At 38.7% G+C, this 16,680-nt stretch overlaps 1 protein-coding gene across 6 annotated transcripts in view; it reads right to left on the bottom strand.

Annotated features, from left to right (window-relative positions):
- Nucleotides 1-16,680, bottom strand: part of WDPCP (WD repeat containing planar cell polarity effector) — a 489,966-nt gene that overhangs the window by 287,873 nt on the left and 185,413 nt on the right. For all 6 annotated transcript variants that reach the window (XR_002734119.3, XM_023224126.2, XM_023224123.2 and 3 more), the window contains one exon: nucleotides 4,100-4,709. Coding sequence is in view for 5 of the 6 variants with exons in the window: in XM_023224126.2 (XP_023079894.1) it covers nucleotides 4,100-4,709 (610 nt within the window). In the remaining variant the exon portion in view is untranslated. The remainder of the gene's footprint in view (nucleotides 1-4,099; nucleotides 4,710-16,680) is intronic.

The following is a 16,680-nucleotide window of genomic DNA, read 5'->3' on the forward strand; positions in this document are numbered from 1 at the left end:
AAAAGAACATAGGTCTCACATTGTATGCATTATATCTTTCAGGTTAATCAAATCATGTTCACTAGATTTATTTCATGTATTGAACTTCAGAGACAAGCAGATTCATGAAAAAACAAAGTAAACTGAAAGCTATTTAACAAACACTACAATGTCTTTAAAAACCTAACTTTGTACCACAGAGCCAAATTCCATAAAAGATTTTAAAATGTATTTACCTTTCTATGTTTTCAAGTAGCCATAATGTACATTAATTAAAATTTTTTTTTTACACCTAAGTGCGGTTCTCTCAATAATGTTAAATTGTAGAAATCTACCTAAAGTATATCATATATTTCAGGGCTTAGCTAGTAATGCAAAGCTACAATAGGCAAGTGAATCATCATAATAAAATTTTATTTTAAAGTCTCTTGGTTGATACATAAAAATCAACTTGAAATGGATTAAAGACTTAAATGTAAAACCCAAAAGTATAGAAACCCTGGAAGACAGCTAGGCAATACCATCCTGGACGACAGGCAAAGATTTCATGACAAGGACGCCAAAAGTAATTGCAACAAAATAAACTATGAAGAGAGTAAACAGGCAACCTACAGAACGTGAGAAAATATTTGCAAACTGTGTATCTGACAAAGGTCTAATATCCAGCATCAATAAGGAACTTAAACAAATTTACAAGAGAAAAACAAACAAACCCATTAAAAAGTAGGCAAAGCCAAAGTAATTTATAGAGTTAATGCTATTCCCATAAAACTACCATTGACATTCTTCACAGAATTAGAAAAAATTACTTTAAATTTCATATGGAACCGAAAAGGAACCCATATAGCCAAGACAATCTTAAGCAAAAAGAACACACTGTAGGCATCACACTACCTGACTTCAAACTTTACTACAAGGCTACAGTAACCATAACAACATGGTACTGGTACCAAAACAGATATATAGACCAATGGAACAGAAAGAACAGACACCTCAGAAATAATACCACACGTCTACAACCATCTGACCTTCAGCAAACCTGACACAAAAACAAGCAATGGGGAAAGGATCCCCTATTTAATAAATGGTGCTGGGAAAACTGGCTAGCCGTATGCAGAAAACTGAAACTGACCCCTTCCTTACACCTTACACAAAAATTAACTCAAGATGGATAAAGGACTTAAATGTAAAGCCCAAAATCATAAAAATCCAAGAAGAAAACCTAGGTAATACCATTCAGGACACAGGCATGAGCAAAGACTTCATGATGAAAACACCAAAAGCAATTGCAACAAAAGCCAAATTTGACAAGTGGGATCTAATTAAACTAAAGAGCCTTTGCACAGCTAAAAAAAACTACCATCAGAGTGAACAGGCAACCTACAGAATGGGAGAAAATTTTTGAAATCTACCCATCTGACAAAGGGCTAATATCCAGAATCTACAAGGAACTTAAACAAATTTACAAGAACAAGACAAACAACCCCATCAAAAAGTGGGCAAAGGATAAGAACAGACATTTCTCAAAAGAAGACATTTATGCGGCCAACAAACATATGAAAAAAAGCTCATCATCACTGATCATTAGAGAAATGTAAATCAAAACCACAATGAGATACATCTCACACCAGTCAGAATGGCGATTATTTAGAAAGTCAAGAAGCCAGATGCGGTGGCTCACACCTGTAATCCCAGTACTTTGGGAGACTGAGGCAGGTAGATCACTTGAGGTCAGGATTTGAGACTAGCTCAAGACCACTTGAGGCTGGTTTCAGACCAGCCTGGGCAACATGGTGAAACTCTGTCTCTGCTAAAAATACAAAAATTAGCCAGGCATGGTGGCACATGCCTGTAAAACCAGCTACTCAGGGGGCTGAGGCAGAAGAATCGCTTGAACCCAGGAGGTGGAGGTTGCCATGAGCTGAGATGATGCCACTGCACTCCAGCCTGGGTGACAGAGTGAGACTCCGCCTTAAAAAAAAAAAAAAAGTCGAGAAACAATAGATTCTGGCTAGGCTGTGGAGAAATAGGAACACTTTTACACTGTTGGTGGACATGTAAATTAATTCAACCATTGTGGAAGACAGTGTGGCCATTCTTCAAGGATCTAGAACCAAAAATACCATTTTACCCAGCAATCCCATTACTGAGTATATACCCAGAGGAATATAAATCATTCTACTATAAAGACACATGTACATGTATGTTTATTAGAGAACTATCTATGATAGCAAAGAAATGGAACCAACAAAATGCCCATCAATAATAGACTGAATAAAGAAAATGTGGTGCATATACACCATGGAATACTATGCAGCCATAAAAAAGAATGACATCATGTCCTTTGCCAGGACATGGATGAAGCTGGAAGCCATCATCCTCAGCAAACTAACACAGGAACACAAAACCAAACATCACATTTTCTCATTCATAAGTGCAAGTTGAACAATGAGAATACATGGACACAGGGAGGGGAACAACACACACAAGGGCCTGCTGGGGGTGGGGGCAAGGAGAGGGAGAGCATTAGGACAAATACCTAATGCACACAGGGCTTACAACCTAGATGACAGGTTGATAGGTGTAGCAGACCGCCATGGCACATATATACCTACGTAACAAACTTGCACATTCTGCACATGTATCCTGAAACTTAAAGTAAAATAAAAATAAAAATAAAAGTGGGCAAAGGACATGAACAGACACTTCTCAAAAGAAGACATATATGCACCCAAGAAGCATATGAAAAAAAGTTCAGTATCACTGATTATTAGAGAAATGCAAACCAAAACCACAATGAGATACCATCTCACACCAGTCAGAATGGCTATTATTCAAGAGTAAAAAAAATAACAGATGCTGGCAAGGTTGTGGGGAGAAAAGGGAACGCTTATGCACTGTGAAGGGGGAGTGTAAATTAGTTCAATCATTGTGGAAAGCAATATAGCAATTCCTCAAAGAGCTAAAAGCAGAATTACTACTTGACCTAGGAATCCCATTATTGGATATATACCCAGAGGAATATAAATTGTTCTGCCATAAAGATACATGCACACAAATGTTTGTTGCAGCACCATTCACAATAGTAAAGACATGGAATCAACCTAAATGCTCATCAGTCACAGATTGGATAAGAAAATGTGGTACACTGTGGAATACTATGCAGCCATTAAAAAGAATGAGATAATGTCTTTTGCAGGAACATGGACGGTGCTGAAGGCCATTATCCTTAGCAAACTAACGCAGAAACAGAAAACCAAATACCGCATGTTCTCACTTATAAGTGGGAGCTAAATGATAAGAACTTATGAACACAAAGAAGAAAAAAAACAGACACTGGGGTCTACTTGAGGGAGGAGGATGGGAGGAGGGAGAGGAGCAGAAAAGATAACTATTGGGTACTGGGCTTAATACCTGTGTGATGAAATAATATGTACAACAAACCCCCATGACACGTTTACCTATATAACAAACTTGCATGTGTACCCACAAACCTAAATAAAAAAAAAGTCTCTTGGTTGAAACGGGCTACATTAATATATAATTTTATAGATATTAACTTAACATCTATAAAAAATCTATCCTTCTGAATATTTTTATCCAAAAGAGAAACTAAAACAAAGTTATACAGGTATCTTCAGCAAATTCTAACTAAATATCTGCTTTCTTTTCTTTTAAAACACTTGCTTCACACAATTCCAGTCTGGGAAGCAACAGACACCAATAATCTAAAATAATTTTTATAGAAAAAGTATTCCATTCCTACAAACATAGAATTTTTCAATGGACAAAGTAAGTCCTTTTAAAATATTCACATGTCTGTTTCTTAAGGAATTATTTAGTAGTGTAGTTTATTTGAGAGAGTATCAAATGTAAAAGTTAGGGCTTTTGAAGCATCATGATTGACAATTAGTGCAATTTCCAAATTATTCAATATCCATTGTTCCTTTGGCAGTTAGAAAGTCATCCACAAAAGGAAACTATATGGATATTTGAAAGGCAGCCATATTTATGGGATGACAAATAGAAAAATCTACATTCTAAGAATAGTTTTATTGCCTTAATTATGTCACTATCATAAACACTTTAATTTACTTACTCATCACTTTCCTTGACTTACCTAGTTTAAACAACAGCACACCCAAAGGTCCTCTTTCAAACCTGAGGAAGAGGAGATCACAGATATCACTACCTTCACCCTTCTGAGAAACAACCTGAGGAGCTATCCATTGCATTTGAACAAGACTGCTGGAGGCATCAAATAATTTATTGAATTGCAGAGTCTCCCTGGGTAAGCGGTCTTCAGCCAGTAGTTGGATGTTAATAGGTGATAGAGCCATATCAAAAATTTGCAACTCCCCTTGGTTGCTGCCAGCTAGTAGAATGGCACCACTTGGGTGGCAGCTTATTAATGAAGGCAAAAGTTCAGTCTGTGCTAAGAGAGTCACTCTACGGTGAGTTTCATACAGAATTAGTGAAGAATCTTCACAGCCCAGAATCAGTTTGTCTTCAGTAACATTCCTGCAGCAGCTGATGGCCTTTGATTTCAGTGGTATTCTGGTGACTGACACACACTGGATTTTATTCCGAATGCATTCATAGATGCAGCTGTCAGCCATTGGCTCTTTGTCTACACTGATGGAGTGTTCCACTGTGAACACCTGATAAGGCTGTTTGGTGCCAAAGCAAACATCCAGTGGGTCCCATTCTGTGCGGACAGAACTCAGAACCTGTTAAGAAATATATGAAGTACATTCAGATAGACTTTGGTTTTTCTTCAACTTCACACCTACGCCTGCATATTTATTCAGAAACCTATAAAGAACATAAATTACTATCTTAAACATCAGCAACATATAAATATATAAAGTATATATAGCACGTGTATCTCATATGCAGCATGTATATATAGTGACACAGTGAGATGCTGTCTTAAAAAAATAAAAATATACATATAGCACAGTTGCAAGAATTAAACTATAAGATTTTCACTTTAACAATTTGTTTTGGAAGGCCTGTAAATCACTTTAAATATGTCCCACAGTATATAAAAACTAAGAAAGTCAGCTTTTAGTAAAATAATATGGTTAGCAGAATATCTTAAAAAGAATGAACAAGAACTTACCAACACAAAGTTGGACTTTAAAATGATTAATCTCCTTCAACCTACCACCCTTGTCAATTCTGAGATTATTGGTAAATTACTAATAAGAAATATATTTCTAATTAGTAGGGCTGGGTAGACAAAGGAAAAAACTTAAGAACCCTGTTAACAATCTTGTAGAAATATTTTACTATCAGAAAGGATATAAAGGAATTCTAAGTAGACAAGTGACCAATAGAAAGAAATACTGTAATGTACTAGTTTTAAAATAAACATTAAAAAATTAAGACCTAGAATATATAGTCGGTCCTTGAACAACATGAGTTTGAACTGTAGGGTCCACTTACAAGTGGATGTTTTACAAACAATGCAGATTTTGGTATAGTGTGTGTGTGTGTGTGTATGTGTGTGTGTGTGCTGGGGGTTGGTCCTGGAACGAATCATCCACATATATTGAGGGACAACTGCAATATGATTTGTCAGTCCTGGTGGAGTAAAATTTTAAAAGCATCTTTGGTGTAGAAAGGAAAGGCTATCTACCAACATGGAACACAATGCAGAAGAACATCAAAGAAAACAATAGGCCATTCACTTTATTCATATGTAAATGATGGGAGTGCAAGAACCCGGAGAGTGGTATTAAAGAAGGTCAGACCCAGAAATATTAAATAACATATATCTACACATGTTAAAATTTTATAGAACTGTACAGCCCCCAAAAAAGGTGCACTAAAATCTGATGAAATCTGTCTAAGGTCTGCACCTGAATTAACAGAATAGTAACAAGGTCATTTTCCTGTATTTGACAGTGTATTGCAGTAACGTAAATGTCACTGGGGAAACTGCCGGGAAAGAACGGAAAGAGCATTTACTGTACTGTTTAGAAATTTAATGTGAGTCAAACTATTTCAAGATTAAAAATCATTTCTTAAAAAAGCACATACAGCTGTGTGGCAGAGTGCTGGATTGGGGAGGGGTGGGGAGTTGACGTGACTTAAAAAAAATCCATCCTACACCTTATCACCAAATTAATCTTCCTAAACGAAACACTTTTGCCTTCACTCCCATCCTTCAATGGTTACCCACTGACTAGTATGTTAAATTTGTATTCCTTTGCCTGGAACTAAACCACCATAGGATCCATATCCAACTCCTTCCCTCCCTCACTCTCTTTTTGCTGCAGTCATTTTCTTTTTTGTCCAATAAATATTTGAATACGAGCCATGTGCCAGGCACTGGTTCTGGGGGCTAGGGATATGGCAGTACGTAAAATCCCCTCAATCAGGGGCATACACTTGTAAGGGAGAAAAAGTAATATATTTTCCTCCTGTCACAAGGTTCATAGCTGACACCCCTATATCTAAAGACAGATTAATAAAAGAAAAGCTTAACAATTTTATGTAACCAAAGTTTTACGCAACACAGGTGCCTTCAGAAATGAAGACCCAAAGAACCAGGGAAAACTGTCTATTTTATGCTTAGGTTTGATGAAGAATGGATAGTCATATAGAAGTATGAGTGGACAAAAAGCAGGTATGACCTAATGTACTGAGGGGAATTTAGCAAGTTCTATTTGTTCGGATTTTTCTCTGGGTCTCTGTGTACTCATTCCTTTCCACCAGGTATAGGGCAGACACTTATCACATGAGGGTCTTATGATCTACTTTTAGGTCAGAGAATTATTTTCATGGCTTCAGGGGAGAAAGGTGGAAGGAGGTCAGAGAAAGAGAATGACAAAGACAAAGGGACCTTTCTGCTTCTGTGGTTTTCTCAATTTCCTTCAGCTTTAAATATTCACCATGCCAAAAATGCCGTATTTGGGGGTAGCACTTTCCACATACCATTATACCCTAATAGCAAAAACAAAGGCAATAATAATAAAAGCATATAGATATCCTAAACACTACGAAATAAAATAAAGCAAAGTACAGGGAATAGGGAGTGGCAGGAGTGGGGCTCAGGGTGTGATACAGAGAGATCAAGAAAGACCTCTCTGATAAAGGTGACCTGAAAGAGGCGTGAGCCATGCAGCCATGTGGGAAAGGAGAGCTTCAAGCAGAGGAAACAAGCCCTGAGGTGGAATCTCTATTGGCCAGATCAAGGAGACTAATATAGCTAGAGAAGGAGAAGCAAGGAAGAAAGTCATGGGAAATGGGAAATGAGGCACAGGGAGGATATTGTGTGGTAGCTTGTAGGCCACTAGGGACTTTGACTTTTTCTCTAAATAAGATGAGAAGCTATACGTTTTGAACAAAGGAGGGACATGATCTGCTTTGCAAATTCCAATATTATCTCCTACGGTCTCCCCTCTGGGACTCCTACTCCAAGTTCAAACTAAAACCTGTCCCAATTTTCCCTGCTATATAACTTCATTCATGTCTTTTGCCTGAATTCCACAATCTTCACCTACACACTCTGTTTGTCCTACCAACCATACTTAACTAACCATACTTACATATATGCTACACCAAAAGTATCCTCGTTTCTTGGATTCCTTCTAGCTTGATGGCATCTTAAAAAAAAAAAATCTGTCTTATATATTTTACACTTTTTTGTACCTGCGTAGCAGCTAGCCAAAAACTGTGCTGGTAGGAAGTTTCTTAAACTATGAATTAAAAGAAAATTGTAATGCTGGTTGAAATATCATACTTCCAGAAAGCTTAAAGATTTGCAAAGAAAGCCTTAGGGCAGATGATTGAGAGGCCAGGTGATGTTGAGTAGAGCCTGTACTCACAAAGGCTTCTTTTAGGCAGCCTAAAAGAAGGGGCCCAAACAGATGGCAGTCTTGGACTTGAACAAGCTATGTTCATGATCCAGAAAAAAGGGTCCTAGGCCTCCTTGTTTCCAGTTTGTGAGAAGTTCTCTAATAGGCTCTGTAATTTCACCAAGAAAAAAGGTAAAAAGTGGAGGTGGATGGGAGGCAGGTCTAGAGTGCAGCTCCAGACAGAGCAGTGTGTGGAGGCTCGCACTGTGAATTTTAGCACAGATAGACTGCAAGACCAAACCAGTAATCCCAAGAAGAGCCACAGACTCTCTGAAGGAAGCAGACTGTTCCTGCAGGACCCAGGAGACACCCCCAAATACTGTGAGTGCCCAACTGCGGAAGTGAGAAAGGGAGAGCCTCCTCTCCTGAACACACCCGCCAAATGGAGAAACTGAAGGTCTGTTTGCAGGAGAGGTTTCCGACCTTAACTGGAGCTGAGACAATTTAGAGAGCGGAGCAAAATACAGGGGTAGTGGAAACAGCAGAAAGGCCCTGGGAGCTCACTGTGTCCCCAAGCAGACCATTCCTACCTGGCACCACAGGGATCCACTGAGGCGCTGGCCAGAAGAAAGGGGGGTAAAACTCCACAGGGAGAAGGAAATCTGTAGCTGGACTGTGTAACAATTTGAATGGGACAAGAAGCTTCCTGGACAGAACTTGGGGGAGGGTGCAAATCCGGGCTGCAAACTCCACAGGCAAGGGAAAGACACAAGCCCTTTTCTTTCGCAGCTAGGAGGCAGGTAGCCTAGGGCAAGTTTTCAAGCCCTGCTCGCCCACTGCCTGGACACAGACTTGGGACTGTTGTGTGGGGCACAGTGAGAGTGAGACGGGCCCTTTGGTTTGTGTGGGAACTGGGTAAGGCCTGTGATTGCTGGCTCTCCCCCACTTCCCTGACAACCTGTATGACTCAGCAGAAGCAGTCATAATCCTCCTAGGTACACAAATCCAGTGACCTGGGAATCTTACCCCCATCCCCCACAGCAGCCGCAGCAACACCCACCCAAGGAGAGTCTGAGCTCAGACACACCTAGCCCTGCTCCCACCTGATGGTCCTTCCCTACCCACCCTGGTAGTGGAAGACAAAGGGCATATAATCTTGGGAGTTCTAGGGCCCTGCTCACTGCCGGTCCCTCTCTATATTACCACAGCTGATGCTCTCTGGAAAGCGCCACCTCCCTGCAGGAGGCCAATGACCACAAAAATAAAGCATTAAACCACCAAAACTGAGAACTCTCACAAAGTCCATGGCATCCCCCATCACCTCCACCAGAACAGGCACTGGTATTCACAGCTGAGAGACCCACAGATAGTTCACATCATAGGACTCTGTGCAGACAACCCCCAGTACCAGACTGGAGCCAGGTAGACTTCCTGGGTGGCTAGACCCAGAAGAGAGACAACAATCACTGCAGTTTGGCTCACAGGAAGCCACATCCATAGGAAAAGGGGAAGAGTTCTACATCAAGAGAACACCCAGAGGGACAAAAGAATCTGAACAACAGCCTTCAACCCTAGACCTTCCCTCTGACAGAGCCTACCTAAATGAGAAGAAACCAGAAAACGAACTCTGTTAACAGGACAAAACAAGGCTCTTTAATACCCCCAAAAGATCACACTAGTTCACCAGCAATGGATCCAAACCAAGAAGAAATCTCCGATTTACCTGAAAAAGAATTCAGGAAGTTAGTTATTCAGCTAATCTGGGAGGGACCAGAGAAAGGTGAATCCCAATGCAAGGAAATTTAAAAAATGATAGAAGTGAAAGCAGAAATACTCCAGGAAATAGATAGCTTAAAGAAAAAAAACAATGAAAAATTCAGGAAACATAGGAAATAATGACAGAAATGCAGAATGCTCTGGAAAGTCTCAGCAATAGCATTGAACACGTAGACGAAAGAAATTCAGAGCTCGAAGATAAGGTCTTCCAACAAAGAGAAAGAAAAAAGAATAAGAAAATATGAACAAAGCCTCCAAGAAGTCTGGGATCGTGTTAAACGACCAAACCTAAGAATAATTGGTGTTCCTGAAGAAGAAGAGAATTCGAAAAGTTTGGAAAACATAATTGGGGGAATAATCAAGGAAAACTTCCCCAGTCTTGCTAGAGACCTAGACATTCAAATACAAGAAGCACAGAAAACACCTTGGAAATTCATCGCAAAAAGATCATTGCCTGGGCACACTGTCATCAGGTTATCCAAAGTTAAGAAAAAGGAAAGAATTTTAAGAGCTGTGAGACAGAAGCACCAGGTAACCTAAAAAGGAAAACCTATCAGATTAACAGCAGATTTCTCAGCAGAAACCCTATAAGCTAGAAGGGACTGGGGTCCTATCTTCAGCCTCCTTGAACAAAACAATTATCAGTCAAGAATTTTGTATCCATTGAAACTAAGCATCATATATGAACGAAAGATACAGTCTTTTTCAGACTGCTTTCAAACAAATGCTTAAGAGAATTTGCCACTTACCAAGCAACCACTACAAGAACTGCTAAAAGGAGCTCTACATCTTGAAACAAATCCTGGAAACACATCAAAACAGAACACCTTTAAACCATAAATGACACAGGACCTATAAAACAAAAATACAACTTCCAAAGCAAAACAATAAGCAAAAAACCAAAAGTACACAGGCAACAAATAGCACTATGAATGCAAGGGCACCTCACATTTCAGTACTAACATTGAATGTAAACGGCCTAAATGCTCCACTTAAAAGATACAGAACTACAAAATGGGTAAGAACTTACCTACCAACTACCTGCTGCCTTCAGGAGATTCACTTAACACATAAGGACTCACATAAACTTAAAGTAAAGGGGTGGAAAAAGGCATTTCAAGCAAATGTACACCAAAAGCGAGTAGGGGCAGCTATTCTTATATTAAACAAAACAAACTTTAAAGCAACAGCAGTTAAAAGAGACAAAGAGGGACATTATATAAAGGTAAAAGGCCTTGTGCAACAGGAAAATATCACAATCCTAAACATATATGCACCTAACACTAGAGCTCTCAAATTTATAAAACAATTACTAACAGACCTAAGAAATGAGATAGATAGCAACACAATAATGGGGGCGACTTCAATACTCCACTGAGAGCACTAGACAGGTCATCAAGACAGAAAGTCAACGAAGAAAAAATGGATTTAAACTATACCTTGGAACAAATGGACTTAACATACAGAACATTTCATCCAACAACCGCATAATACACATTCTATTCAACAGCACATGGAACCTTCTCCAAGGTAAACCATATGATAGTCCATAAAATGAACCTCAATAATTTGAAGAAAATTGAAATGGTATCAAACACTCCCTCAGACCACAGTAGAATAAAACTAAAATCAACTCCAAAAGGAACCTTCGAAACCTTGCAAATACATGGAAATTTGATAACCTGCTCCTGAATAAGCATTGGGTCAAAAATGAAGTCAAGATGGAAATTTAAAAATTCTTATAACTGAACAACAATGAGACAACCTACAAAAACCTCTTGGATACAGCAAAGGCGCTGCTAAGAGGAAAGTTCATAGCCCTAAACACCTACATCAAAAAGACTGAAAGAGCACAAACTGACATTCTAAGGTCACCTCAACGAATTACAGAAACAAGAACAAACTAAACCCAAATCCAGCAGAAGAAAGGAAATAACCAAGATCAGAGCAGAACTAAATGAAATTTAAACAAAAATACAAAAGATAAATACAACAAAAAGTTGGTGCTTTGAAAAGATAAATAAAATTGATAGACCATTAGCAAGATTAACCAAGAAAAGAAGACAGAAAATCCAAATAACCTCACTAATAAACAAAAAAGGCGATATTACAACTGACACCACTGAAATACAAAAGATCATTCAAGGCTACAATGAACACCTTTACACACATAAACTAGAAAACCTAGAAGAGAGGGAAAAATTCCTGGAAAAATACAACCCTTCTAGCTTAAGTCAGGAAGCATTAGATACCCTGAACAGACCAATAACAAGCAGTGAGATTGAAATGGTAATTTAAAACTTACCAACAAAAAAATGTCCAGGATCAGACGGATTCACAGCAGAATTCTAATGGACATTCAAAGAAGAATTGGTACCAATCCTTTTGATACTACTCCACAAGATAGAGAAAGGAAGAACCTTCCCTAATTCATTCTATGAAGCCAGTATCACCGTTTACCAAAACCAGGAAAGGACATAACCAAAAAAGAAAACTACAGACCAATATCCTTGATAAACGTTGATGCTAAACTCCTTAACAAAATACTAGCTAACTGAATCCAACAATATATCAAAAAAATAATCCACCATGATCAAGTGGGTTTCATAACAGGGCTGCAGGGATGGTTTAACATACATAAGTCAATAAATGTGATACACCACATAAACAGAATTAAAAACAAAAATCACATGATCATTTCCATATATGCAGAAAAAGCATTCGACAAAATCCAGCATCCCTTTATGATTAAAACTCTCAGCAAAACTGGCACATAAGGGACATACCTCAATGTAATAAATGCCATCTATGACAATCCCATAGCCAACATAATACTGAATAGGGAAGAGTTGAAAGTATTCCCTCTGAAAACTGGAAAAAGACAGGATGCCCACTTTCACCACTCCTCTTCAACATGGTACTGGAAGTCCTAGACAGAGCAGTCAGACAAGAGAAAGAAATAAAGAGCATCCAAACTGGTAAAGAGGAAGTCAAACTGTCAGTTTGCTAACAACGTGATCATTTACCTTGAAAACCCTAAGTACTCCTCCAGAAAGCTCCTAGAACTGATAAAAGAATTCAGCAAAGTTTTGCATACAAGATTAATGTACACAAGTCAGTAGCTCTATACAACAGCATCCAAGCAGAGAATCAAATCAAGAACTCAACTCCTTTGACAATAGCCACAAAAAAATAATAATAATATTAATGCTTAGGAATATACCTAACCAAGCAGTCAAAAGATCTCTACAAGGAAAACTACAAAACACTGCTGAAAGAAATCACAGATGACATAAACAAATGGAAACACATCCCATGCTCATGGTTGGGTAGAATCAATGTTGTGAAAATGACCATACTGCCAAAAGCAATCTACAAATTCAATCCAATCCCCATCCAAATACCACCATCATTCTTCATGGAATTAGAAAAACAATTCTAAAATTCATATGGAACCAAAAAGAACCCACATAGCCAAAGCAAGATTAAGCAAAAAGAACAAATCTGGAGGCATCACACTACTTGATTTCAAACTATACTATAAGGCCATAGTCACCAAAACAGCATGGTACTGGTATAAAAATAGGCACACAGGCCAGTGGAACAGAATAAAGAATCCAGAAATAAATACTTAACAGCCAACTGATCTTAGACAAAGCATACAAAAACATACAGTGGTGAAAGGACACCCTATTCAATAAATGGTGCTGGGATAATTGGCTAGCCACGTGTAGAAGAATGAAACTGGATCCTCACCTCTCACCTTATACAAAAATCAACTCAAGATGGATTAAGGACTTAAAGCTAAAACCTGAAACTATAAAAATTCTAGAAGGTAACATTGGAAAAACCCCTCTAGACATTGGCTTAGGCAAGGATTTCATGACCAAGAACCCAAAAGCAAATGCAATAAAAACAAAGATAAGGCCAGGCACAGTGGCTCAAGCCTGTAATCCCAGCACTTTGGGAGGCTGATGCGAGTGGATCACGAGGTCAGGAGATCGAGACCATCCTGGCTAACATGGTGAAACCCCGTCTCTACTAAAAATACAAAAAAATTAGCCAGGTGTGCTGGTGGGCGCCTATAGTCCCAGCTACTCGGGAGGCTGAGGCAGGAGGATGGTGTGAACCTGGGAGGTGGAGCTTGCAGTGAGCCAAGATCCAGCCTGGGCTACAGAGCGAGACTCCATCTCAAAACAAAACAAAACAAAACAAACAACAACAACAAAAAACAAAGATAAATAGCTGGGACTTAATTAAACTAAAGAGCTTTTGCAAGGCAAAAGGAGCAGTCAGCAGAGTAAACAGACAACCCAGTAGGAGCAAATCTTCACAATCTGTACATCTGACCAAGGATTAATATCTAGAATCTACAGTGAACTCAAATCAATAAGAAAAAACAGACAATCCCATTAAAAAAGAAGGCTGAGGACAGGAATGGAATGGACAATTCTCAAAAGAAGATACAGAAATGGCCAAAAAACATATGAAAAAATGCTCAACATCACTAATGATCAGGGAAATGCAAATCAAAACCACAATGCAATATCACTTTACTCCTGCAAGAATGGCCATAATAAAAAAGTTAAAAAAAACACTAGATGTTGGTGTGGATGCAGTGATCAGAAAACACTTCTACAATGCTGTTCGGAATGTAAACTAGTACAGCCACTATGGAAAACAGCATGGAGATTCCTCAAAGAACTAAAAGTAGAAATACCATTTGATCCAGCAATCCCACTACTGGGTATCTACCCAGAGGAAAAGAAGTCATTATATTAAGAAGATACTTGCATAGGCATGTTTATAGCAACACAATTCACAATTGTAAAATTGTGGAATAAACACAAATGCCCATCAATCAACGAGTGGATAAAGAAACTGTGAGATATACACACATACATACATACATACATATATATACACACACACACACACATATATATATATGAATACTACACAGCCATAAAAAGGAATGAATTAACAGCATTTGCAGTGACCTGGATGAGACTGGAGACTGTTACTCTAAGTGAAGCAACTCAGGAATGGAAAACCAAAAATCATATGTTCTCACTGATATGTGGGAACTAAGCTATAAAGATGCAAAGGCTTAAGAATGATACAAAGGACTTTGGGGACTTGGGGGAAACAGTGGGAAGAGGGCAAGGGGTAAAAGACTATAAATATGGTGAAGTGTATACTGCTTGGGTGATGTGTGCACCAAAATCTCCCAAATCATCACTAAAGAACTTACTCATATAACCAAATATCACCTTTACCCCAATAAGTTACGGGAAAATAATAAAAAGGGGAGTAAGACCATGGACTTATATCCCCCCTTTCCCCAGCTGCCAATCCCAGATTACCCTTAAAAACCAGTGAAGGCTAGAGGATCACTTGATGTCTTCTCAACTAACTGTCCACGTAATGATAGATGGGTAACACTCATTTAAGGGTGGAAAATGTCTTGCACGGGATAAAGATACCATAAAAGTTTGAGGATTAAAAAAAGTACTTTAGTATAATCCCAGTGCTTAGTAACACCAAGGCAGGAGGATTACTTGAGCCCAAGGGTTTGAGACCCACCTGGGCAACTTAGCAAGACCTTGTCTCTACAAAAAAATTTTAAAAATTAGCCAGACATGGTGGCATGTGCCTATAATCCTAGTACTCAGGAGGCTGAGGTGGGAGGATCACTTGAGCACAGGAGTTTGAGGCTACAGTGAGCTAGTATCATGGCACTGCACTCCAGGCTGGGTGACAGAGCAAGACTGTCTATAACAAAACAAAGCAAAATACTTGAGTGTGCATAAGTTTCCATAAAGAGTAATCTCATCAATAATAGTAGTAAGCAAGACAATAGGACACTGTGTGACTTTTCATGCATTGTCTTATTTAATATTTTCAATACACCAAAGTTAGGTATTGTAATCTGCATTCTAAAGATAAGGAAAGTAAGGGTCAGAAAGATGGTATAAATTGCACCTGGTCCCCACTAATAAGTGATAGAGTTGCAGTTTGAATCCAGGTCTGTCTGACTCTAAAAACCAAGATCTCTGCAAGACATGCTGCATGTTGTCAAGCATAGGTAACTAGTAAGTTTACATGACTATATCAGTTTTTCCTTTATACAATCAGAAAGAGGAAATGGTAACCACAGGGCACTGGGAACCTTAAGTGAGGTTGAGGGAGACCCACAGAAGAAAGAAGAGTGAGAAAAAGGTGAAGGACTGAGAAGAGGGCAAATGACAGTACAGCCTGTTAACTTTGGAGTGAAAAAGAAAAAAGCTTGTGCTTTTTGTCAAGTAGCTAATAATATAGGTAACTTTGCTCTGAATGGTTGAAAAAGTTTGGAAGGGGAAGTTCTTAATAGGCTGACTTCTCATAAAGATGCTTCATTCTTTCATTGATTGATTTGCACTAAAAATAAAGATAATGCTTTGTAAATGTAAATGAAAACAATTTCTAAAATGAACCAAATAAAAACTAAATTATCTCCTCAAAACAAAAATTATACAAATACAAAACATTATTGCTAGTTTTGCATCTGTTTATATAGAAGATAAAAAGGAAAACCAAGTTTCTCCTATGCTGTTGCATGGAACCTTTTCTTCCTTTTCTTTTCTTTTTTTTTTTTTTATTTTGAGACAGAGTCTTGCTGTGTCGCCAGGCTGGAGTGCAGTGGTACAATCTCGATTCACTGCAACCTCTGCTTCCCGGGTTCAAGTGATTCTCCTGCCTCAGCCTCCCGAGTAGATGGGATTACAGGTGCACACTACCATACCCAGCTAATTTTTGTATTTTTAATAGAGACAGGGTTTTGCCATGTTGACCCAGCTGGTCTCGAACTCCCGACCTCAAGTGATCCACCTGCCTCGGCCTCCCAAAGTGCTGGGATTACAGGCGCAAGCCACCACACTTGGCTGGAATCTTTTGAAGGTAGTAGAATGTCAAGAACAAACAGGGTCAAGTTTATATGACCCTTATAATGATATGACATTAGCATTAACACCCAAAATACTTTTTTTTTTTTTTTTTTTTGAGATGGAGTTTCACCGTCACCTAGGCTGGAGTGCAGTGGTACAATCTCGGCTCACTGCAACCTCTGCCTCCTGGG

Source organism: Piliocolobus tephrosceles, chromosome 15, assembly GCF_002776525.5.
Source record: "Piliocolobus tephrosceles isolate RC106 chromosome 15, ASM277652v3, whole genome shotgun sequence".
Classification (NCBI taxonomy): domain Eukaryota; kingdom Metazoa; phylum Chordata; class Mammalia; order Primates; family Cercopithecidae; genus Piliocolobus; species Piliocolobus tephrosceles.